Source organism: Lissotriton helveticus, chromosome 4_1 (genome assembly GCF_964261635.1).
Source record: "Lissotriton helveticus chromosome 4_1, aLisHel1.1, whole genome shotgun sequence".
In the NCBI taxonomy this organism is placed as follows: domain Eukaryota; kingdom Metazoa; phylum Chordata; class Amphibia; order Caudata; family Salamandridae; genus Lissotriton; species Lissotriton helveticus.
In genome coordinates, this window is record NC_136063.1 from 1,921,819,026 (window position 1) to 1,921,841,860 (window position 22,835).

General features: G+C 47.9%; 1 protein-coding gene across 2 annotated transcripts in view; it reads left to right on the forward strand.

The window, feature by feature from the left end:
* The window catches only part of LOC144829436 (integrator complex subunit 6-like), a 403,536-nt gene that overhangs the window by 304,356 nt on the left and 76,345 nt on the right, over positions 1-22,835 (forward strand). For both annotated transcript variants that reach the window (XM_078688577.1, XM_078688578.1), the window contains one exon: positions 18,080-18,451. In XM_078688577.1, coding sequence (XP_078544703.1) covers positions 18,080-18,451 — 372 coding nt within the window. The remainder of the gene's footprint in view (positions 1-18,079; positions 18,452-22,835) is intronic.

Here is a 22,835-nt window from a genome sequence, read left to right on the forward strand (position 1 = left end):
CTTGGGGAAGAGGGCTGACACCTTAGTTCTGATGGTCAATGGACTGTCTTCAGTTGCAGTTATGGATGGCACAAGAAGCATAACCAATGAGCAAATACGTTTCGCTTCAAAATCTACTGCACCTTTAGTCCGCTTAGGAGATGATGATTTTCAGTTGTCAGGGCACCGATCCATGCTCTTGGAATCCCTACATTTGCAACTATAACCTGCCACATGGATGTCACCGTTGATCTTTGTGTTTATGCTCAGGGGATTCTACAGGCATTATTCCTTAATATGAGTCAGTTGTGGTAATGCCACGGTTTTATTAGAAAAGAGGAAATAAAATACCACCACCATCGAGTAGCCAACTGATGCAATTAGAAAATGGGCATAATGTAGACTCCTAATCTCCTATTTTCTTTAGTGGGAGACATCAGGCAAGGGGTTCAAGTTGTGCAAGACTTCTCACAACTTCTAGTCAAGCCCACAACAATTTGTACAGCTGGCACAGGTTTGCAGGTTTCTTTTCAGCAGCTCAAACCCTCCCAATACTCATTCTGGTCTTCCCAGACACATTGTAGATGTTTCCCATGGGCTGGTTGGAGAAATTGTTCAGTTACTATTGTCTACTGTTCTCTTTCAAGTGGACACAGCTTCTGTCTCCGGGACCATCTGCATTATCCTACTTCAGAAGATAAGTTACAACAGCCAAACAAGCTCCCTGGATCTTTGTCCTTAAGGGATAGCAAAAAGTTATCTTGATTAGCACCTGGAACATCTTTCAATATAAAGAGACTATTTTTTTCCACAGTCCAGTATTAGGCAGATGTGAATTCTTCCAGCAAAAAGCAGACCGGCTTCTTTCTTTTCTTCTGTTTCAGCCATCTGTCTCATGGAGAGTGTCCTTACAGTAGTTTTTAAAACTGACCGTAGCCGTGATTAGCAACCACCCCTGAGCATACCAAACAAAAATTTGTTTAGGTTTTATAACAGTGTGACACCCTTCCTATTTCATCAAGGTGCTTTACGGCAAGAGATATCTCGGTTGTCAAAATAAATGATTCCTGCATGGTGTTGATATATTTTGAATATGGTGGTTAGTAAATTATGTGACCACTATACTTGTATGACAAACGTTGTCTTTGATAATAATATAAAGAATTTTTAGGCATTGCAATTGTATTTAAGATTTGCACTATATTATTAACATAGGAAATATATGTCATTGTTTGTTATAATGAAAATTGATGCTAGGGGTATATAATATTGTCAAACATCTATTTTCAGCAGTTATACAAGAACTGCTTCTGGACCAACACGCAGATCCTGATGATGGTCCTTTTAATTCACTAACAGGACCGAAATGTTGACTCAGTAACTGATTGGCCTATAATTATAATCTGATCTAATGCATATTTCCCTCTATGCAATGCCTTAATGAGCCGACAATGATTTTTAATATTTTGTTTTTATAATATACATGTATATTGTGTATTTTGTTTTTCTAAATATGTAGCCTGTCTCATTTTTAAGTATTTGTCATTATTTATTTAGTTTTTCTCATTAAGTGATAATTGAAAATAATAAACTGAGATACTTTTATAAAATGTGATGACCCCTGTCGTGATTCATTTGGATATAAGTGACATTATTAAGAAATGTGTAAGAAATGCAGTGAATGTTATGTTATGTTAATTATTTATTTATTCAGCGCACGTACGCCCGTGGGCTTCATGGCGCTATTGAACAGTGGGTTTGAAGACATAACACAGCAAGGCATTTTCGGCAGTCATCTATTTAGAGTATGCCTGTTTAAAAAGCCAGGTCTTGAAAGCATGTCTAAAAGAAAGAAGGTTTTCAGTTTGTCGCAGGGATTGTGGCAAGGAGTTCCAGAGGGGGGCTGCAAGGTAGTGAAAGCTGCTGCCATCCTGACGTTTTTTCTTATACTGGGGTACCAAAAGTAAATCTTTATGGGTTGAGCGAAGGCTGCGTGAAGGGATATATATGCATATCAGCTGCCTTATAAATTTCGGGCCCTTATTTTGCAAAGCTTTAAAAATAATACATCCGGCCTTGAATGCGGCTCTCTGCACCACAGGCAGCCAGTGTAGTTCTTCTAAGCCTGGCCTGATGGACTGCCACTTAGGTTGCTTGTAGATAAGCCTGGCTGCCTGATTCTGCAGATACTGCAGTCTTTTAAGCTGACCAACTGGAAGACCCAGATAAAGACTGTTCGAAAAATCAAGGCGGGATAAAACCAAGGCGATGACTGCCTGAATCCGAGCCGAGTGGGTTAAAAAATGGGCGATTTTCCTTATCTTTCTCAACTGGAAGAATCCAGAAGAGACTACCGTTCCTATCTGGCTTTTCAATGAGAGATCCTCGCTGATGGTTACCCCCAGACTCTTGACGGAGTGAGATTTACCGGGGGGATTTCCCAAGTCTAAGGGCCAAAAATGGGGGCCCCAGCTGATTTCGCTTTTCCCGGGCAAGACAAGTTCTGTCTTGCCCGGGTTGAGCTTAAGATGGTTCAAAGTCATCCAGCTTTGGATGTGGGTCATAGTGGCTTGGAATTCTACAACTGCATCAGGAGAGCTCAGGGAAAAAATAATTTGTAAATCATCTGCGTAGTTGTATATCGTGACATTGTGATTTTCCAGAGAATACAACAAAGGGCGCAGATACAGATTAAATAATAAAGGGGACAGGGAAGAGCCCTGAGGAACTCCACAAGAGGTACTGATTTTGGGGGCTGTGAACATACCTAACCTCACAGATTGAGTGCGTTCAGATATGAAGGACTGCAGCCAGCTCAAGGCAGGGCCCCTGAGGCCGGCCTGTTCGACACGGTCGACCAAGATGGAATAGTCAACCGTGTCGAACAACGCCGACAAATCAAGGAGCACCAGAGCCTGATGCAAGTTGTTATCAGCATTGGTTCTTAAAGTATTCTGGACTGCAAGTATAACTGTCTCTGTCGAGTGGCAGGGACGCAACCCTGCTTGATTGAATTCTAGGTATTCAGTAGATTCAATAAAATTGGAGAGACAGTTGGTGACATGGGCCTCCAAAATTTTCGATAGGTAGGGTAGAAGGGAAATAGGCCTATAGTTTGTTAGGTCCAGTGGATCAATGCCCGTTTTTTTAATCAACGGGATCAGTAGTGCATGTTTAAAACTACTAGGGACCTTACCCTGAGTAAGAGATTCATTAAGTAAGGGAAGGATGCTCTGGGGAATAGTGCGTCCTATTTCTTTAAAAATGTAAGGCGGACAAATGTCGCCGGGCGACCCCGATTTGACTCGTGTGAGGAGTTCAACAAACATTTTTTGATCAATAATAGTGAATCTCTCTGGTGTATTCACTGTGTATATGAACTCAGCTCTGGAGATAGGTAAGGTAAACCGTGATGTGTAGTGGAATTTAATTTCATCATTAACTGATCTCATTGTAGGTGGGACATTTACTGTTTTTAAAAGGAAATATATCTTGGATTCTTCACATGCTCAGCTGGACATATCTGTTTTACTTCCTAGTATCTGTAGCGATTTGAAAAATTCCACAGGTGGCATACTAATTTGTAACATTTTAAATCTGAAAGAAACACGTAGTGATAGATCCCTTACCTTAGAATTAGCCCCAGGCATCAGACTGGATCCGGAAAGGTTTCGTCAGCAGTACCCTTGCGCGTACCCCTCCAAGTCGTGCCCTGACAGCTGGGCCATGGAGCCAAAGACTTTGCGCGAGCAGTCTCGAAAGTTGATAGAAGTCCGGCAGTCGGCTCCGCGCCGCTCAAGGTCCCGGTCCCATCGGAGGTCGAGGGACTGGTTGCGGACCCGTCACCAGCGTTCCTCTGGATCTAAGTCTTCGCACTCGGGGTCAGGTAAGTCGAAGCATTCCAAGAAGAAGTCGAAGAAGGACCTTCGCTCTTCGACTTCCCCTCCCCTGTCGCACAACGCTGCTGAGGTTGCGGGTGGGGCCACCCCTGCGGCTCTGGCGGAGCCTGCGACGTCGCCTCCGGCCTACTCACCCATTCCGGGTCCGCCGGCGACACCTGCACAGGTGCAAGAGTTTCTTGCTGCCGTAGCCTGACTCTTTGGCCCGTCTGGCTCTGCCGGTGCGCCTTCGGGCCTCGTGGGCCCGAATGGGGGTCCTGCCCTTCCGACGCCGGTGGCTTCAGCCCCGGCACCGCAGGACCCCCCTGGATCCTGAATCGGATCCCGGGCGACACCGGTTGACCTGATAACACCTCCACTGGTGTCGACCCCACATCTGGCACCACCTCCGACGTGGTCCAGTACTGCTGTCGTCCCCGGTTTCAGCCCTGAGCCGAACGTGGCGCCGGAACGGCGTCGCTCAAAGCCGATTCCCATGGTGCCTTTCTACCCATACATCCGTCCTCCTTATTTTCAGCCTGTTTCATAGACTTCGGAGGAAGGGGAGGACTGGGAGGGGTCTGAGGACCCTTTCACATGACAGTGTGGTTATGACCTGGACTGGGCAGCCGAGGCTCTCCACCTCAAACTCCCTACAGTGGCCGTCAGGACTAACCTCCTGACAGAAGTGCTTCAGCCGGTGGTAACCTCTTCAGAGCCCTAGCTGCCTTTTAATGATGCACTGTCTGACATTCTTTTGGGCACTTGGTCCAGGCCCAACACGGGCTCCTGTGGACAGAAATGTGGCCCGATGCCATCGCCCGGCTCCGAGCATCCCCCTCTTTCTCTCCAAACACCCCACCCCAGAGAGCTTGGTTGTCCAAGCCTCTGCATCCCAGAGCGCATTCCCTTCCGCACCCCCGGATAGGGAATCCAAGAAGCTGGAGAAGCTTGGCAAGAAGCTGTTTTCATCTGCCAGCTTAGGGCTGCGGTCGGTGAACACCGCATGCCTCTTAATGCCATTATTCCCACTCTGTGTGTGACACAGTTGTGCAGGTGCTGCCCAACTGTCCACAGGAGGCCCAGACAGTACTCTCCCAAGCTATTGCAGCTGGGAGGGACGCAACTAAGTTCACCATTCGTTGTGGGCTTGATACCGCCGACTCGCTAGGCAGGGCGATTTCCACGACGGTGGCGTTTCGGCGTTACGCCTGGCTGAGGACCACTGGCTTCTCGGGGGTGTCCAGAACACTTTGATGGCATTCGAATTTTTGGCAATAAAGCGGATAGTGCATTAGGAGCGCTTTAAGGACTCCCGGGCTACGGCCAAGTCCTTGGGCCTGTCGGCCACATGGCCTCCTCCGCCATCTGCTTTTTACTCCTTTCGTGGCCACGGAAGGGGTGCCCAGACACGTTCATTCCAGAGCCACAGGCCTGCGCAGCAACTACCTCAGCGCGGACGTGGGAACCGCCGAGGCGGTTCTGGGGGCCAGAGGGCGGGTCAGTCCACCTCCACCCCCGCAGCATCCACTTGAAAGCATTCCTAGTTTGACCTTTCAGGCCCATCAAACACCAGTGGGTGGCAGATTACACCATCATCTCCCCCACTGCCGCAACATCACCTCGGACAGTTAGGTGCTGCAAATAGTCCGAAGGGGCTTCTCCCTCCCCTTCGAGACTACCCCTCAAGCCATGCCACCTCAGTACCACCTCATGTTGGGGGACCATCTTGCGCTTCTTCAGCAGGAAGTCACAGCCCTCTTGGCCAAGGGGGCTATCAAGCACGTTCCTGGGCCAGAAGTAGGTGGTGGTTGCTATTCCCACTACTTTCTGATCCCCAAGAAGGACAAGGGCCTGCGTCCTATCTTGGACCTCAGGGACGTCAACGGCTTCCACTGGAAGGAGAAGTTCAAGATGTTGATGCTAGCTCAGGTCTTGTCCGTTCTCGACCCTGGAGTCTGGATGGTAGTGTTGGACTTGCAGGTCGCATATTTCCACACCCCCGTCCTGTCTGCCCACCGACATTACCTGTGGTTCACGGTAGGCCACAAGCATTTTCAGTGTACCATTCTCCCCTTCTGCCTTACCAGCACCCGTTGGGTGTTCACGAAAGTGATGGCGGTGGTCGCAGCTCATTTGTGCAGATCAGGGATCCCAGTCTACCCCTATCTCGACGACTGGTTGTTGAAGGCGGGCTCGCCCCAGGCAGTTGTATCCCACCTCCAGACTACGGCCGACCTCCTGCATTTTCTGGGGTTCTCAATCAATCAGTCAATCAATCACAACATTTATATAGCGCGCTACTCACCCGGGAGGGTCTCAAGGCGCTGGGGGAGAGGGGTGTGTCACTGCTCAAACAGCCAGGTCTTGAGTTGCTTCCTGAAGGAGAGATGGTCTTCGGTACGTCGAAGGTGAATGGGGAGGGAGTTCCAGGTCTTGGCTGCCAGGTAGGAGAAGGATCTTCCTCCGGCGGTGGCTCTGCGGATGCGTGGTACGGTGGCGAGGGCGTGGTTGGTCGATCGTAGCTGGCGGGTGGGCGTGTAGAAGGTCATGCGGTCATTGAGGTACTTGGGGCCCAGGTCGTGTAGGGCCTTGTGTGCGTGGGTGAGGAGTCTGAACGTGATTCTCTTGCTGACGGGGAGCCAGTGCAGTTCTCTCAGGTGTCCGGTGATGTGGCTGTGTCGGGGGATGTCCAGAATGAGTCGTGCGGAGGCGTTTTGGATGCGTTGGAGTCTTCTCTGGAGTTTGGCTGTGGTTCCGGCGTAGAGGGCGTTCCCGTAGTCCAATCGGCTGGTGACGAGTGCCTGGGTGACGGACTTCCTGGTTTCAGTGGGGATCCATCTGAAGATCTTGCGGAGCATGCGCAGGGTGTTGAAGCACGAGGAAGAAACGGCGTTGACTTGTCTGCTCATTGATAGGGAGGAGTCCAGGATGAAGCCCAGGTTGCGTGCGTGGTCCGTTGGTTTGGGGGCGGTGCCCAGGGCCGGGGGCCACCAGGAGTCGTCCCAGGCGGAGGGTGATGATCCCAGGATGAGGACTTCCGTCTTGTCTGAGTTCAGTTTAAGGCGGCTGTTCCTCATCCAGTCGGCGACGTCTTTCATCCCTTCGTGTAGGTTGGCTCTGGCGCTGGTGGGATCGTTGGTGAGGGAGAGGATCAGCTGGGTGTCGTCGGCGTAGGAGATGATGTTGAGGTGGTGTTGGCGTGCGATGGCTGCGAGGGGGCTCATGTAGGCGTTGAAGAGGGTCGGGCTGAGAGAGGATCCTTGTGGTACGCCGCAGATGACTTCGGTGGCCTCGGAACTGAACGGAGGGAGGCGGACTCTCTGGGTTCTTCCGGTGAGGAACGAGATGATCCACTCCAGTGCTTTCTCTCGGATTCCGATGTTGCTGAGGCGCTTCACTAGGGTGCGGTGGCAGACCGTGTCGAACGCTGCGGAGAGGTCCAGGAGGATGAGGGCCGCTGTTTCCCCGTTGTCGATCAGGGTTCTGATGTCGTCGGTGGCAGCGATCAGGGCGGTCTCAGTGCTGTGGTTGGCCCGAAATCCGGACTGCGAGTGGTCGAGGGATCCGTTCGTCTCGAGGAAGGCGGCAAGCTGTTTGTTGACGGTCTTCTCGATGACTTTGGCCGGAAAAGGAAGGAGCGAGATGGGACGGTAGTTCTTGAGATCGGTGGGGTCCGCCGTTGGTTTTTTCAGGAGGGCGGTCAGCTCGGCGTGCTTCCAGCTCTCCGGGAAGGTGGCGGTGTGGAAGGAGGAGTTGATGGTGTCTCGGAGATGGGGTGCGACGGTGGCGGCGGCTTTGTTGGAGACGTGGTGTGGGCACGGGTCGGTTGGTGATCCTGAGTGGATGGAGTTCATCGTGCGGGTGGGGTCTTCGGTGCTGATCGGGGTCCAGTTGCAGAGGGTGGTGGTGGCGGGCCTTGGTTCGGTGGTAGGGTGCGTGTTCTGTGAGTCGAAGCTGTTGTGTATGTCGGCGATCTTGCGGTGGAAGAATGAGGCGAGGGAGTTGCAGAGGTCTTGCGTGGGGGTGATGTCGTTGGTTCCGGCGCTGGGGTTGGAGAACTCTTTGACGATGTTGAAGAGTTCCTTACTGTCGTGGGCGTTGTTGTCCAGTCGTTCTTTGAGTGCCGTCTTCTTGGTGGCGCGGATCAGTTGATGGTGTTTGCGGGTGGCGTGCTTGAGGGCGGTCCAGTTTTCTGTGGTGTGGTCAAGCCGCCAGGCTTTCTCGAGGGTGCGGCAGTTCTTCTTGGATTCCTTGAGTTCGTTGGTGAACCAGGGGGTTTTCTTGCTGCCGGGTCTGCTGGGAGGGTTCCTCAGTGGTGCGAGGTCGTCGGCGCAGGCGGTCAGCCACTTGGTGAGGTTGCTGGCTGCTACGTTGGGGTCCGTTGTGCTGGTGGGAGTGTTCTTGCTGAGGGAGGCGGTGAGCTGCTCGGTGGTGATCTTGCTCCAGCTGCGGCGGGGGACCCGTTGCGGTTGGTGGTGGGTCGTATTTCTGCTGAAGCTGAAGTGGACGCAGCTGTGGTCTGTTCAGTGGAGTCCGGTGGCGTGGCTGAAGGAGACGTGCTTGCTGGATGAGAAGACAGGGTCCAGCGTGTGTCCGGCATAGTGGGTGGGGGTGTCCACCAGTTGCTTGAGTCCGCGGTTGGCGAGGTTGTCCAGCAGGGCGGTGGTGTTCCTGTCTTTGTTGTTCTCCAGGTGGAAGTTGAGGTCCCCTAGGAGGATGTAGTCGGCGGAGGGAAGGGCGTGCGGGCTGATGAAGTCTGCGATGTCTTCGCTGAACAGCGTGCGCGGTCCCGGTGGCCTGTAGATTAGGGTGCCTCGGAGGGTGGTCTTGGGGTCGGTGTGTATCTGGAAGTGCAGGTGCTCGGCGGCGGGGAAGGTTTTGTCGGAGTTAGTCGAGATGCGGATGGTGTTCTTGTGTACGATGGCGATGCCTCCTCCCGTCTGGTTGATGCGGTCCTTCCGGGTGATCTTGTATCCGTCCGGGATGGCTGTGGCGATGTCGGGCGCTGAGGAGGCGTTCATCCAGGTTTCGGTGAGGAAGGCGACGTCCGGTGCAGTTGCGTCGAGCAGGTCCCAGAGTTCCACGGCGTGCCGGTGGACGGAGCGGGTGTTCAGCAGGATGCACTTCAGGTGGTTGCTGTTAGTGTTGGAGTCGGCGGGGGCGGTGCAGGTGAAGCGGCAGGCTTTGCAGGCGAAGGGTCCGTTGGTGCGTCTCGGGGTGGCTTGGTAGCAGGTAGGGTTCCGGCCGGCATTGAGTGCATTGAGAGTGGCGGCGTCGTAGGTCAGTCGTGAAGTATGGCATCGGCGGTGGGGACCAGGGGTCCGGGCGCTGGGCGCGGTCCAGGCGAGGACGGGCGCAGACGGGCTTACCTTTGGCGCGCCTTCGGCGCACAATCGGCGCGCCCGCTGCGCGTCAACGCTGCGCGTCAACGCTGCGCGTGCGCACGGTCGCCATTTATGGCGAAGTGCAGGGAGGGAGGAGCAGCTGGGAGACGGGAGCGGGGAGGGTACAGAAGGAAAGGGGGCGTGTCCACACTCCCGGCGGCGGGAAGCGGGGAGCGGGGCGGGTGGGCGCAGGGGGCACTGCAGGGGAAGACTGCACAGGGGGGGACAAACAAAAAGGTACAATAATAGGAATAAAAAGCAGTTACAATACAATTACACTATAAACAGAACAGCAAAGAAATGCGGGAGAACAACGAGCGACGGCGGGGGGCGTGGCCAGGAGGAAGGAAGGCTCAGCGAGGCTGAGAGTAGCGGCAGGCGGGGGGCACACGCGACAGCTGGTGGCCGTGCGGCGCGGGGGTGTGCTAGATTAGGTCACACTCACCTGTGTCGCACGGTCGCCATTTATGGCCAAGTGCAGGGAGGGAGGAGCATCTGGGAGGCGGGAGCGGGGAGGGTACAGAAGGAAAGGGGGCATGTCCACACTCCCGGCGGCGGGAAGCGGGGAGCGGGGCGGGTGGGCGCAGGGGGCACTTCAGGGGAAGACTGCACAGGGGTGGACAAATAAAAAGGTACAATAGTAGGAATAAAAAGCAGTTACAATACAATTACACTATAAACAGAACAGCAAAGAAATGCGGGAGAACAACGAGCGACGGCGGGGGGCGTGGCCAGGAGGAAGGAAGGCTCAGCGAGGCTGAGAGTAGCGGCAGGCGGGGGGCACAAGCGACAGATGGTGGCCGTGCGGCGCGGGGGTGTCCTAGATTAGGTCACACTCACCTGTGTCGCACGGTCGCCATTTATGGCGAAGTGCAGGGAGGGAGGAGCAGCTGGGAGGCGGGAGCGGGGAGGGTACAGAAGGAAAGGGGGCGTGTCCACACTCCCGGCAGCGGGAAGCGGGGAGCGGGGCGGGTGGGCGCAGGGGGCACTGCAGGGGAAGACTGCACAGGGGGGGACAAACATCAATGTGCCGAAGTCGCACCTGATTCCCTCTCAGAAGCTCCTCTTCATCGGAGCGGTTCTGGACTCGGCGCAGTTTCGAGTTTATCCTCCCGAGCAGTGAGTCTGGGATATTTAGGCTATGATTCTGATCTTTCAGCCCTTATCCCGGCTTTCGGTCAGGGTGACCCTCCCGCTCCTGGGTCTGATGGCCTCCTGCATCCTACTAGTGGATCATGCCAGATGGCATATGCGGACTCTGCAGTGGGACCTGACGTTCCAGTGGGCATAGCCTCAGGGCAATCTGTCCGATCAAGTCCAGATTTCAGAGGGCACTGCACGACAATTGCAGTGGTGGCTCACGAATCGCGATTGGGTCAATGGCAGATCCCGCTCCCTTCCCCAACCAGAACATACCGTAGTGATGGACGCGTCCCTTCTGGGATGGGGTGGCCACATGGGAGAGGTGGAGATCAGAGGCCTCTGGTCTCCGGTGGAGTCCCAGCTCCATATCAACCTTCTGGAGCTCCGGGCGATCTGTCTTGCACTGAAGGTATCCCTTCCCTCTGTCATGGGGAGAGTAGTGCAGGTGTTCACAGACAACACTACCGCCATGTGGTACTACAACAAACAGGGTAGGTGGGGTTGTGGATGCTATGTCAGGAGGCTCTGCGCCTCTTGACATGGCTGGAACATCAGGGCATTTCCCTGGTGGTTCAACACCTGGCAGGTTCGCTGAACGCCAGGGTGGACAAACTCAGCCGCTGGTGCATGATGGATCACAAATGGCAGCTGAACTCGAGCGTGGTGCAAGGTCTCTTTCAGCAGTGGGATGAGCCTTGGTTAGATCTATTTGCCACCGAAGAGAATGTGCAATGTCATCAGTTCTGCGTGTTGGAATTTCCAAGGCGGCACTCGCTAGGCAACGCTTTTCGTCGCGAGTGGAGTTGCGGTCTACTATACGCCTTTCCGCCTATACAACTTCTACCCAGAGTGCTGAAGAAGATCAAGCACGACCGGGCCCAAGTCATTCTTGTGGCTCCGAACTGGGCTCGAAGGGTATGGTATCTCGAGCTACTCAGCAAGGCGATCGATCCCCCGCTCCAACTCCCTCTTTAGGAGGATCTACCGCCGCAGCAGCAGGGGAGGGTCCACCACCCGAACCTGTCCAGCCTCCACCTCCTTGCGTGGAGATTGAGCGGCCTTCTATTTCTTCTTTCTTTGGCCCAGCAGGGCTCTGCTCTGGGCACTGTCAAGGGCTACCTCTTGGCCATTTCAACCTTTTTACGGCTGCCAGCTCAGCCTTCCCTTTTCAAGTTCTGTGTTGTACATAGATTTTTAAAAGGCATTATCATCTTTTCCCTCCTGTTCCTTTCATAATGCCTCAGTGTGACTTGAACCGGGTTCTGACCTATCTGATGTGTGCTCCCTTTGAGCCACTTCACAACTCTCCTCTTCGTCTTCTCACTTTAAAGACTGCTTTCCGGGTTGCTATCACCTCTGCCAGAAGAGTGAGTGAGCTCCAGACTCTTTCTTCTAAACCTCCATTTCTCTCAGTCCATCCGGACAAAGTTGTTCTAAGGACTCGACTTTTCTGCCAAAGGTTGTCACTGCCTTTCACATAGGGCAGATCATCACTTTGCCCTCCTTCTTTCCACCTCCGCATCCCTCGAAAGATGAAGAGAGGCTCCACCGTCTGAACCCAAAATGTGCGCTCTCATTCTATTTGAACCGCACACAACAGTTCTGGGTGGATGACCAGCTCTTTGTTGGCTACGTGGGCGCCAAGAAAGGTCGGGCTGTGCACAAGCGGACCATCTCTCGGTGGGTCGTTCTGTACAGAAAGGCTTATTATTCTTTCTCTAAAAAGGAGCCTCCGGTGGGGCTGCACGCCCATTCGACCAGGGTGATGGCAGCCACTTCTGCTTTGAGATGGGGAGTTCCCTAGCATGACATCTGTCAGGCATCCACGTGGGCCTCACTGCACATGTTTACCAAGCATTACTGCCTGGACAGCCAAGTCCAGAGAGACGGCTTCTTTGGTCATTCTGTTCTCCAGGACTTTCTGGTGTGACCTTGGTTCACAGACCCACCACTGGGGTTGGTATTGCTGGGGTATCTATTCTAAGGTAAGGAATCTATCACTACTTGTTTCTTTCAGATGCACAAGTTACTTACCTTCGGTAACGTTATATCTATAAGAAACATTATTAGTGATAGATTCCTTACCGCCCCACCCATCCTCCCCGTTCTGCGAACTGATTTCTAGAGTTAACGTCATCCCTTTCAGGGCCCTAGTTTCATGGCACCAGTGGTCAGGTTCTTGCATGGCTCTGCGTGCCTGGCGCAGAAAGTCGTGTACAGAACTGACGTCCATGCGTGCGGGTGCGTCTAAGTAGCTCCAGCGAAGTCGTCCCGGCGCTAACGATGCCAACGATGCAAGCGGAGCCGCACGACAACGCCTACCGACGTGCAGGGGTACTGCTGATGAAAACTTTCCGGATCCAGTCTGACGCCTGCGGGTAATTCTAAGGTAAGGAATCTATCACTACTAATGTTTCTTACAGATATAACGTTACTGAAGGTAATTAACTTGTGCATATAGTGTTGAGATGGAAATAAAAAGATATTGGACTTACACAGGCAGATCCTCTTATGACAATAAAATCCATTAGTATATTATTTTCTTATATACAGAAAAAAGTAAGTTTGCCTGTGAGGATGCATAAATCTATCTAGCAGAACTATGAATTGTATGGGTCTGAGAGAACTTATAATGGTGACGTAATAAGATCTCAGGTACAAGGTTGAATGTTTTTCCAGAGTTCAGCTTCTGAGATCTACTTTAGTTTTGTATTTAGTGATAACACATCTTTTTCCTGTGCAAGAAAATATTGTCTGAATAACAGAATCATTCTGTTTTCCATGATTCTGAATGTGCATAATCGTTACAACTATTGTTGGAGAATTGAAATGAAATGAATGAATGAAATGAATAAAAACTTATAACGCGCTACTTTGCCCATAGGCATCAAGGCGCCTATAAAATAAAATCATATAAGGCAGAGCCCTAAAACTAAGGGTAAGCTGTGGCAAAAAGCCATGTCTTCAAGGCCTTCCTGAAGGCTTGCATCGATGGCAAGGACCTAATTTCATAGGGTAAAGTATTCCACCATCTAGGCGCAAGGCTCGTAAAAGCTCTGCCTCCCCACTTAACTCTTCAGACTCAGGGAACTGATAATAGCAACTTCTTAGAAGAACGGAGGTTTCTAGAAGGAGCATATGGGACCAACAGGTCTTTTATTCCTCCCATCTCTTTTCTGGTCAAGGCCCCATAGACCAAACAAAGAACCTTGAAGGAAATTCTGGCTTCAATCGGAAGCCAATGCAAGGACTTCCTAGCGGCAGTAGCAGATGCCCTCCTGGGCAAATCCAATACAAACTTAGCTGCAGCGTTTTGAACAGTTTGTAAACGCTGTATTAAGCACTTATTAATTCCTGCATATAAAGCATTGCAATAATCAAGCCGGGAAGCTATCAGTGCAACCACAATTTGCTTCCGGGCTTGGAGAGACAAATAGTGCTTGATCTTCCGCAGGATCTTAATAATGCCCCAGCATTATCAAAAACCCAGAATTTCGTGTTGAGTTACGTGTTCTTGAAAAAATCAAGATATTGCTTGGTACAAGCAAGCAGAGAAAATTCATATTTTTGGGAAACAGAAAATAAAAGATGTTCCCTTTCACAACCTAAAATTTAAGAGTGTAATATAATATTGACTATATATTAAAGAGGAGTCAATAATGTAATGAAGACTATCCAAAAAGGTTACAGCAAAAAACGTGTTAAATTAAAAATTCTTCTACTGCCAAGCAGAAGGCATTTTCTGTCTACTCCTACATCACACTGATAAGGTTCTCCTGGTGGACAGGGAGTTGACCACCCGGCTTTCAAGAGACTGTGTTTAATGTAGAGGAGCTGACAGTAAACGCCTGCCCATTCTGTACACCGACTACACTTGGGGATAGGAATCAGTGCCAGACTTTACTTCGAGTAGGGGATTCAGCATGGCCTTCCTGCAGCTGCTAGCTGAAAAGGTCTTGCTCATTGGCCAAACCCAACAGGCCTGGATCCCGTCCTCTTGGCATCCTACAAGGCCTCGAGTAACCGGACCCCTTGCTGGAGCTAGTGGCTGGAAGGCGTCCCCGGACCGACTTACTTGTCCATCATACCAACATGCTCCTGCTGAGGGCCACGATTGGAGGAAAATACAAAATAAATGTTGGTAAAGTACCATTAAAGTAAACATTTATCAGCAAGTATACTACTTCCAGTTGTAATGGAAGAACCAAAAGAGTTATTGAACACATTAGGGACAATGATTTCTGATGTTTCAGCTACAAGTCTTTTTCTTACGGACCTTCCATCTACCTTTGTCTTCTTATCTTTTTCAACTTCAATATTTAAACTATGGGCCAGATGTATTAAATGCTTTTTGTGGTTGCAAAGTCACAGGCTTTGCATTTGTAAAAAAACAAGTCACAATGTACCAAAGCCATTACAAAAATCAGAACAGGTTTGGTTTTATGTCTCTCCTGACTTTTTGCTTAAAGTTTTCTCTGGCTACCATCTTCATCAGGAGGTAGTTATTCGGTTTCTCTGTCCTTCTTCCTCCTTGGCTAATACTATTTTACTTTGTTGCTAGTTGCTAAGACAAGAAATTTGCCCCAACGCACTGCTGTCTCAATGGCATATGATTTTGGTAGAGTTATGCTTCCAGCTCCTGTTATGGAACGTTCACGTGATGCGTGGCTGCTTTATTGTCTTTGGCTTGTGGAATTTACATTCTTAATATCTATTAGTCCTTGACTTGGGCTTCTCTAAGCACTTTTGTACAACACAACTGTGTCTGGGTAATGCTTGGATTACTTACCAGTAATCTTTATTATACTTATGTGCCGCTCTGTCTCATCTCAGGCGTATACGCATGCTCGCTTTGGGAGTGGTAGGCATTGATGGAACTTTACTTGTCGTTTACATGATGTTTCCTAGGCTGTTCATCATCTAGGAAGAGAGTATTAAAGAAAACAAAAAGGTTAGTACTTAAAGGGACTGTATCCTGGATTTGGTTACTTTTTATCAGGAGTGGGCCGAGGAAGAGTTGGCTCAGCCTGTTGAAAATTACCAGTAAGCAAAAAAAGTGTTACTTACCACCATCTTCTAGCATCATGAAATCTCATGTTTGCAGCTCCACCACCAAGCTCTGCAGAAGATCTGGTTTCCTAGTAATGTCCCCCCTGGGATTTTCTGCTCCAAGTGCCTCTCCCGGCGCAGACCCCCCACATCAGGTGCCACAGCAGGTTTTTAGCCCAGAGATTATTTTATTGTTGGAGGGTTCAGTCCCTGGTTTGTCTCTCCTGCCTCCTCTGTAGGAATGTTCATGCAAAAAAAAATAGACAGCCCAGCTCTAGGTGATACCAAGTATGATTAAAAGGGCTTGGAGGAGAGCTCTAGAAATACTGGTTGGAAAAAGTAACTTGGAGTTAAAAAGGAAAGCGACTGGAGGGAGCAGGACGAATGGAAAGTAAGGGTAACAAAAACCATAACCAGCATTGCCTACACGAGAGCTATTGGCTTTGTGAATGTGTTTAATCAGTGTGACTGCTGTTCATCATGGCTAAATGGTAGTGGGGTAGGGTGGAGTTGAGTGGTGTAAGGTAGATTGGAGCGGGCAGATTTGAATAGAGTGGAGTGTGGTACATTTGGGTAGAGTGGATTGGGGTATATTGGAGTGGTGTAGATTGGGGTAGAGTGGAGTAGATTGGAATGGAGTATGATCGATTGGAGTTTAGTGTGTTAGATTGGAGTAGAGTGGGATAGATTAGAGTGGAGTGGGGTAGATTGGAAGTAAGTAGATTGGAGTGGGGCAGATTTGGGCACATTGGAGTGGGATAGTTTGGAGTTTGTAGATTAGGGTAAATTGGAATGGAGTGGAGTAGACTGGGGAGGATTGGTGTGTAGTGGGGTAGATTGGAATAGGTATCTTTTGGGTGGAGAGGGGTAGATTGGAATGGAATGGGGCAGATTAAGGTAGGGTGGTGTAGGGGTGAATGGGGTCGATTGGGGTGAATGGGGTAGATTGAGGTGGATTAAGGTAGATTTAGTGGAGTTGGGTAGATTGGAGTGTGATAGATTTTAGAGGATTGGAGTGGAATAGGGTTGAGTGAAGTGGGGTAAATTGGAGTGGAGTGGGTAGATTAGAGTGGGATAAATTGGAGTGAGGTAGATTGTAATGGGGTGTAGTGGGTTGGTTTGGGTCTGAGTGGGGTATATTGGAGTGCAGTGGGATAGACTGGAGTAGTGGTATAGATTGGGGTACATTGGAGTTTTGTAGAGTAGAATGGAGTATGTAGATTGAGGTAGAGTGGAGTGGGATAGCTTTGGGTTGCTTGGGTGGATAGGGGAGAAGTGGGGTAGATTGGAGTGAGGTAGATTGGAGTCAAGTGGGGTAGATTGGGTTGGGGCAGATTGGTGGATTTGGGTGAATTGAGGTAGACTGGGGTAGAGTGAGTGGAGTGGGGTGGATTGGGATAGGTTGGAGTGGAGTGCAGTGAGGTAGATTGGAGTGTATTGGGGTAGGTTGGAGTGGAGTGGGGTAGATCGGATTGGAGTGGGTAGCCTGGGTTACATTGACTTGGAGTGGAGTGGAGTGGGGTAGATTGGATTGGAGTGGGTAGCCTGGGTTAGATTGGATTGGAGTGGAGTGGAGTGGAGTGGGGTAGACCGGAGTGGAGTGAGTTAGATTGGAGCGAGGTAGATTGGGGTAGATTGTAGTGGAGTGGAGTGAGGTAGATTGGAGTGGTGTGTAGCTGTGGCCATTAGGCTATTTCTCTTGCACCTAAGTGCATTTGAATATTGGGTACCTGAAAGCAATTTTGGTGGAATCCATGAGAATGAGGATTTAGGCACAGGTTTCAATGAGAAATGGAGCAGTTGATGTGCTGCACAAAACTGAAACACTTTAAACAGACCCATACTCTGTATGCACAGTGAAGAGATGGAATACATATGAGACTGAGGACACAGGAAAATTTAACTGCAGCGCTGCACAGAATTGAGGCCAAGATTTGTCCAAAATGTAAATTCTGGCTAGTGGCAGCCTGGCCTGAAGCATGTAACTGGACTGCTTGTTTGGAAAGTCAGCTGGAAGCTAAAAAGAATTATAATTGAAGACAGCAAATGGTAAGTAGTGGGTGGGCTCCCAGCCCTTTACTGGATACAATCCCCCTCGCAGGCAAGACCTAAAAATGAAATTCAGAGATGCGGTAAGGATCCAAGAGCTAGGTTGTGGGTAACACTTATAAGAGAACTAAGAACATTCCCAAATATAGCGAATGCAGAATTATTCTTTTGGTTGTTTAACTTTTTACACTGTTTTATACAGCAATAGCGTTGTGTGGGAAAAGAATGCTGTTTTCTGCGCAATATGGCCTTTGCTGAACCATGTTATAACAAATGTTTGGTATGTGTGGAATAAGTCTTCGTAAAAATCGCTGTTTTCACACGGACTTCCTGAGTTGAAAATCTTTGTGACCCTAGTGAAATTTGCCAGTTTTTCTATAAACGTTTGCAAAGGAACATTTGCAACTTTGCACATCCCTAGTTGCTAAGCCTGCACTTTCTGCTGACGTCAAGAGAACATTAAAATTGTAGTTGGCACTTTACATGTGAAATAAAATGAATGTTACCATTATCTGCTTATGCGTCTTGAATCTCTTGATTACATTTCAAAACTATAAACATAAATTGTATGTTTGTGACATATTCTTATTTTAGATTCCAGAAGGGATGATGAAAAGGAGGATGAAGGTGGCCAATCACTGCAGCTAGAGATGGGTGCTTTGTGCCCACAAGATACCCACACGTTTGCTGTTCCCGATGGTGTGGCGGCAAATGCCACAGACTTTCTACCAGGTGAATCGAGCTGCTCAAGAGAAGATATTCTAGACTGCAACCTTAATAACAATGGACTTGAAGGAGGCCCCCTGGAGAGCTGCAATGTGTTGGTGGATTACCATGAAATGGAGGGGCAGATTGCTTCAGGAACAGCAGTGCCAAACTCATTGCAAGTAACTGCAAGCGTTGATGATGGAACTAATGCATGCATTAAAATAAAGGTGATGAAGGAAGTTCGCAAACCTGGAAGAAGTGAGTACAAAAGCAATATATATCTTTTCTATCGAAAAAGATATTTCCTTCTGCATGCTTCCTTTGTGATCCTTCTGATCAGCACATTATATTGACTCTCATGAATAAATAAGATAGGGTTTCTCAAGCGTTCTAAAAGTATCATTGGCTAAAATGCTATGATTTTCAGGGGTACTATTTAATATTTTGCAAATGCTATAGAATTTTCTAAATCGACTTTAGGACACGTTTTTCAGGTGCGTTTAGTACAAATTAGTCCTTGGATGTTCATGGAATGTAAGTACTGCCAGACCCATCTCCTCTGCTCATGTTTTGTTATATAGCAAAGTTCTTACTGTGAATGCCTTGCATAGTATTGCTTGCATATTACATTTTTTCTCCTGTGTCTCTTCCAAGATTCTTTTTACTTTATTACTGCTTTTACCTTGTCTCTTCTATTGTTAGGCAGTTCAAACCACTTAAAACATTTGCTTAAGGAAGAAAACCTTTCTTAGTCCTTATCTTCCCACCAAATAATCTTCCTATGACTCTTATTTATTTTAGTGCCCTCATTTAGCTTTTCAAAGTAAATACTGTAGTAAATCCCTGTAGGGGTAAGAGCAATGAGGTAAGTTACCACTAGAGTATTTAACAGTGTGCCAGTAAAGACATGTATCGTCATGGGGTAACATAGTTCTGCTGGAAAGTTGTGCATCGACATCGTAACTCCCCAGGTTGCTGGTACCAGTAAGTGGCGGTACTTATTGGCAGAATTTAGAATTTACCAGCAATGAGTAATTCCACCAGAACTCTAAAAATATCAAGTGATAACTTTTTCTGAAATTCCGGCAAGAGCTACATATAAGGGAAAATGTTAATTTCTAAAGTGCATGGTTACCATGAATGAATGAGAAGGGTGCAAAACAGACATTATTATTAGTATTCAAATATAAATTGGGGATTAATTTCGTTTTACTGAGAGATATTCTACAGGATTTTCATGATCTCAGATTGGCGTCCAGTTGCTTGGCCTGTAGTTGAACTACTCATCCATTTTGTATAAAAACCTCAAATATAGGTCATAATAAGTAGTTTGTTCAGGGAGCATCTGAGACTCCAGGATCAAACATCTTTGCAGAGAGAACAGGCGTGGACTGTCTCTGCGAGCAGTGCAGCTGTCATTGAATGTCACTCGTTTGTCAGTGGGCAACCACTGAAGAACTACCAAGAAAGAGGTGGCCCTCGCTTTTGTGGTGCCTCTTCAGGGCAGAAGAGTGTGAGCATTCGGACCTTGTTGCAGGATGTGGGTGAAGGATGCACCTAAAGAGTTTTACAACATTTCAATCCGGAGGAAATTATAGTCTTTCAAATTAGGATTTGTAGAGGAAGGAAAGGAAACGGAGTTCATTTTAGCACCTATGCGTTAATCAGTTAAAATATTCTCTCAGCCCAAAAAAATGCACAAGATTCAATCAAAAACCCACCAATGAGCAATATTTAAGACCGAAGTAGGACAATTAACCATTCTGAATTAACTGCAGAATGCATAATTTAAAGATAAGATTTGAGATCAAATGTTGATTACCCACTATCCAGTTAGTTATACATCAAGTGTGATGTGGAAAAATAAGCAAAGCCAGATGCATTAAGATGGCACAAGATTTGATTTCTTTTATTGACTAACCAGAAATGTATTGCAAAGATGATACATTGTGTATGATTTGTTAGTCATAAAGACTTCATCATATGGCATCGAACAGCTAACAAGATGTTAATAGCCAACTCAGGAAATGTTGTCATGTTTTAATCACACATGAATATGGTTTGCATTTGCTCCCATAGCAATTACAAGCCCCACAAGCTCTAAGCCCTTTCAGATCCCGCACCATGGAGCTCAAGATGGGGGTGCCTCAGGGTTCTTGTATGAGCCCCACATTGTTTAACATCCATGTAGCCCCGTTGCATTTTCCCCCCTTTTGTATGCGGATGACACCCAACTTCTCATTTCCTTCAATAACATACTACCAAAGCATGCTTCTCTGAGGGTATGAAAGCCATCTCAGATTGGATGACTGAGAACTTTCTCCAGCTGAATACGAGCAAGACGGAGATTATACTTTTTGGTAAAGCCCAGCTGCTCTGATCCCCAGATTGGTGGCCAATTGACTCTGGTGTAGCACCTACCCCCAAGTCGTCAGTTAAAAATCTGGGCGTTCGCCTGGACCAGTCTCTCACTATGAAAGATCAGGTAGTTTCTACCACTGACACCTACTTTCATATGATGAGTCTTTTGTGCAGAGTCTTCCATTTACTGCCACTTTCAGTGTGGAAAACTTAGTACAGGCACTTGTGATCAGCCACCTGGACTACTGTAATTCCCTTTTGGCAGCCACTAGTGAGTCTCTACTCAACAAACTCCAAGTTGTCCAAAACCCAGCGGCCCGCCTCATTCAGAATATGCCGGCCTGAACAGCCGCTCTCCCCCTCTTACGCTCACTCCACTGGCTTCCCATACACAAGAGAATTACATTCAAGATTTGTTGCTTAGTGCACAAATCGTTGAATGGCAGAGGTCCCAGATATCTGACAGAGAAACGTATTCCGTAGCAGCCGAGCAGACCTTTGCGGTCCAGGGTGAAATCTCTTCTCATTATGCCCCGCATTAGGAAAACACGCTCTGGGGGAAAGCTTTCGCTTTTCAGGCTCCCTTATATTGGAATCAGCTACCCTCCTATCTACGGAAGTGCACGGACCACTTTCATTTTAGAAAGTTTCTCAAAACTAAGCTTTTCATATACTAATGCGGCTTGCTTATGGTGTCCTACGGTGCTGAGATACCCCTCCCGGGGTGATTCATGTGTATTATAAATTATATTATCATAACATGAAATAACCAGAGTCATTCCTTTGTCAAGCACACTGGAGGAACAGCATTTTGTGGCAATGGCCAACATTGGCTTTTGAAAGTCTAAGTTAAATTTACAGAACTTATGTGTACGCATGCATCTGAGAGGTGGTTGTCAACAGTGTGTCAAGATAGCACACGTTTATGAGAGTTGCTATTTTTGAGAGTTTCCGTGTGTCAATTTCATAATTAGAAGCCACCCCGGAATTTGTGTGTAATAAATTAATAGTAGTAATGATACTTTATTTGTTCAATGAATTAAAATCATTGCATTCATTGCAAATAAATAGTTCAATAAACATAAATATAGACTAGCTAAAACGGAAAAATTTAAAACTTCTATTTTATCAGTAGGAACAATACAAAATGTACCATAAAACTGAGATTAGAGATTGCTTCCTAGATGAACATGCCTCCCGCTGGTTCAGCACTCAAATATTGTTCTACTAGTACAAACTCTATTATATAAATGCATTAATATCAGGTAACCCACCATGCATTATAATTTACGTGCAATAAAATACTGTAGAGCAACAGAAATTAGGGATCAAGGCTAATATGCCTGCACCCGTGCTGAAGTTCCACAGGTATATATCTTAAACAGTGAAGGTGCTAGTGGCCAGGAGCACAATCCCTATACGTCCCATAAGGGGGAAAGGTGAAAAGACCCCTATTCCTTCAACAACATACCCCAATGTTCAAATTTCTGTTTAAAATGGATAGCCAACGCATTTTGTCCGTTACCGGACTTCTTCAGGGTTCAAGACAAGTGGTCAAAGAATTCTGAAGGACCAGATGACCATACGTTGGACGTATCGCGCATTCTTGCGGATTTATACTTTGTTTAAGAGACCATACTTGAATTTTAACTTTCCTTTGGAATTCTTTGACCATTTGTCTCGAACCCTGAAGAAGTCCGGTAACGGACAAAACGCATTGGCTATCCATTTTAAACAGAAAATTGAATAAAGAACTGATTTCAACTGAAGAGCCTTCTTTTCACTTTTTCTTGGGAAAACTACTAATCATTGATGAATTGTATGCAATATGACCACCTTCAAGAATACTAAAATAGCATGTTGAATATCTGAAGGGTGCAGGACCATTTTTTGTGAATAAAATACATTAGCATTGTCTAATATACTCTAATTAATGTAAAATTTAAAATGCAGCCATAAAGGACTGACCAATAAAGTTTTGTGGACATACAGATGAAGCATTTATTAAATGGTACCTAGTTTTTTCCTTTACGCCTCATATCCGAGTCATTAAGATCTGTATTAATTGTGACAGATTGACAAGTTTAAAAAAAAAATATCGTACTGGTGCAATGCCAGTTTAGCACTGAAACCACTAAATTCGACTTTGCCCACTCCCCGAGACACACCCCTGCTGGAACTTCTAAGGGGCAGCTAGGTTGCTTTTTTCAAATCCAAGGTGCAGCTATGTTGCGTTTGTCCAGATTTTCGGGGGCCACATCTGATTGTTTATTTTACCAAT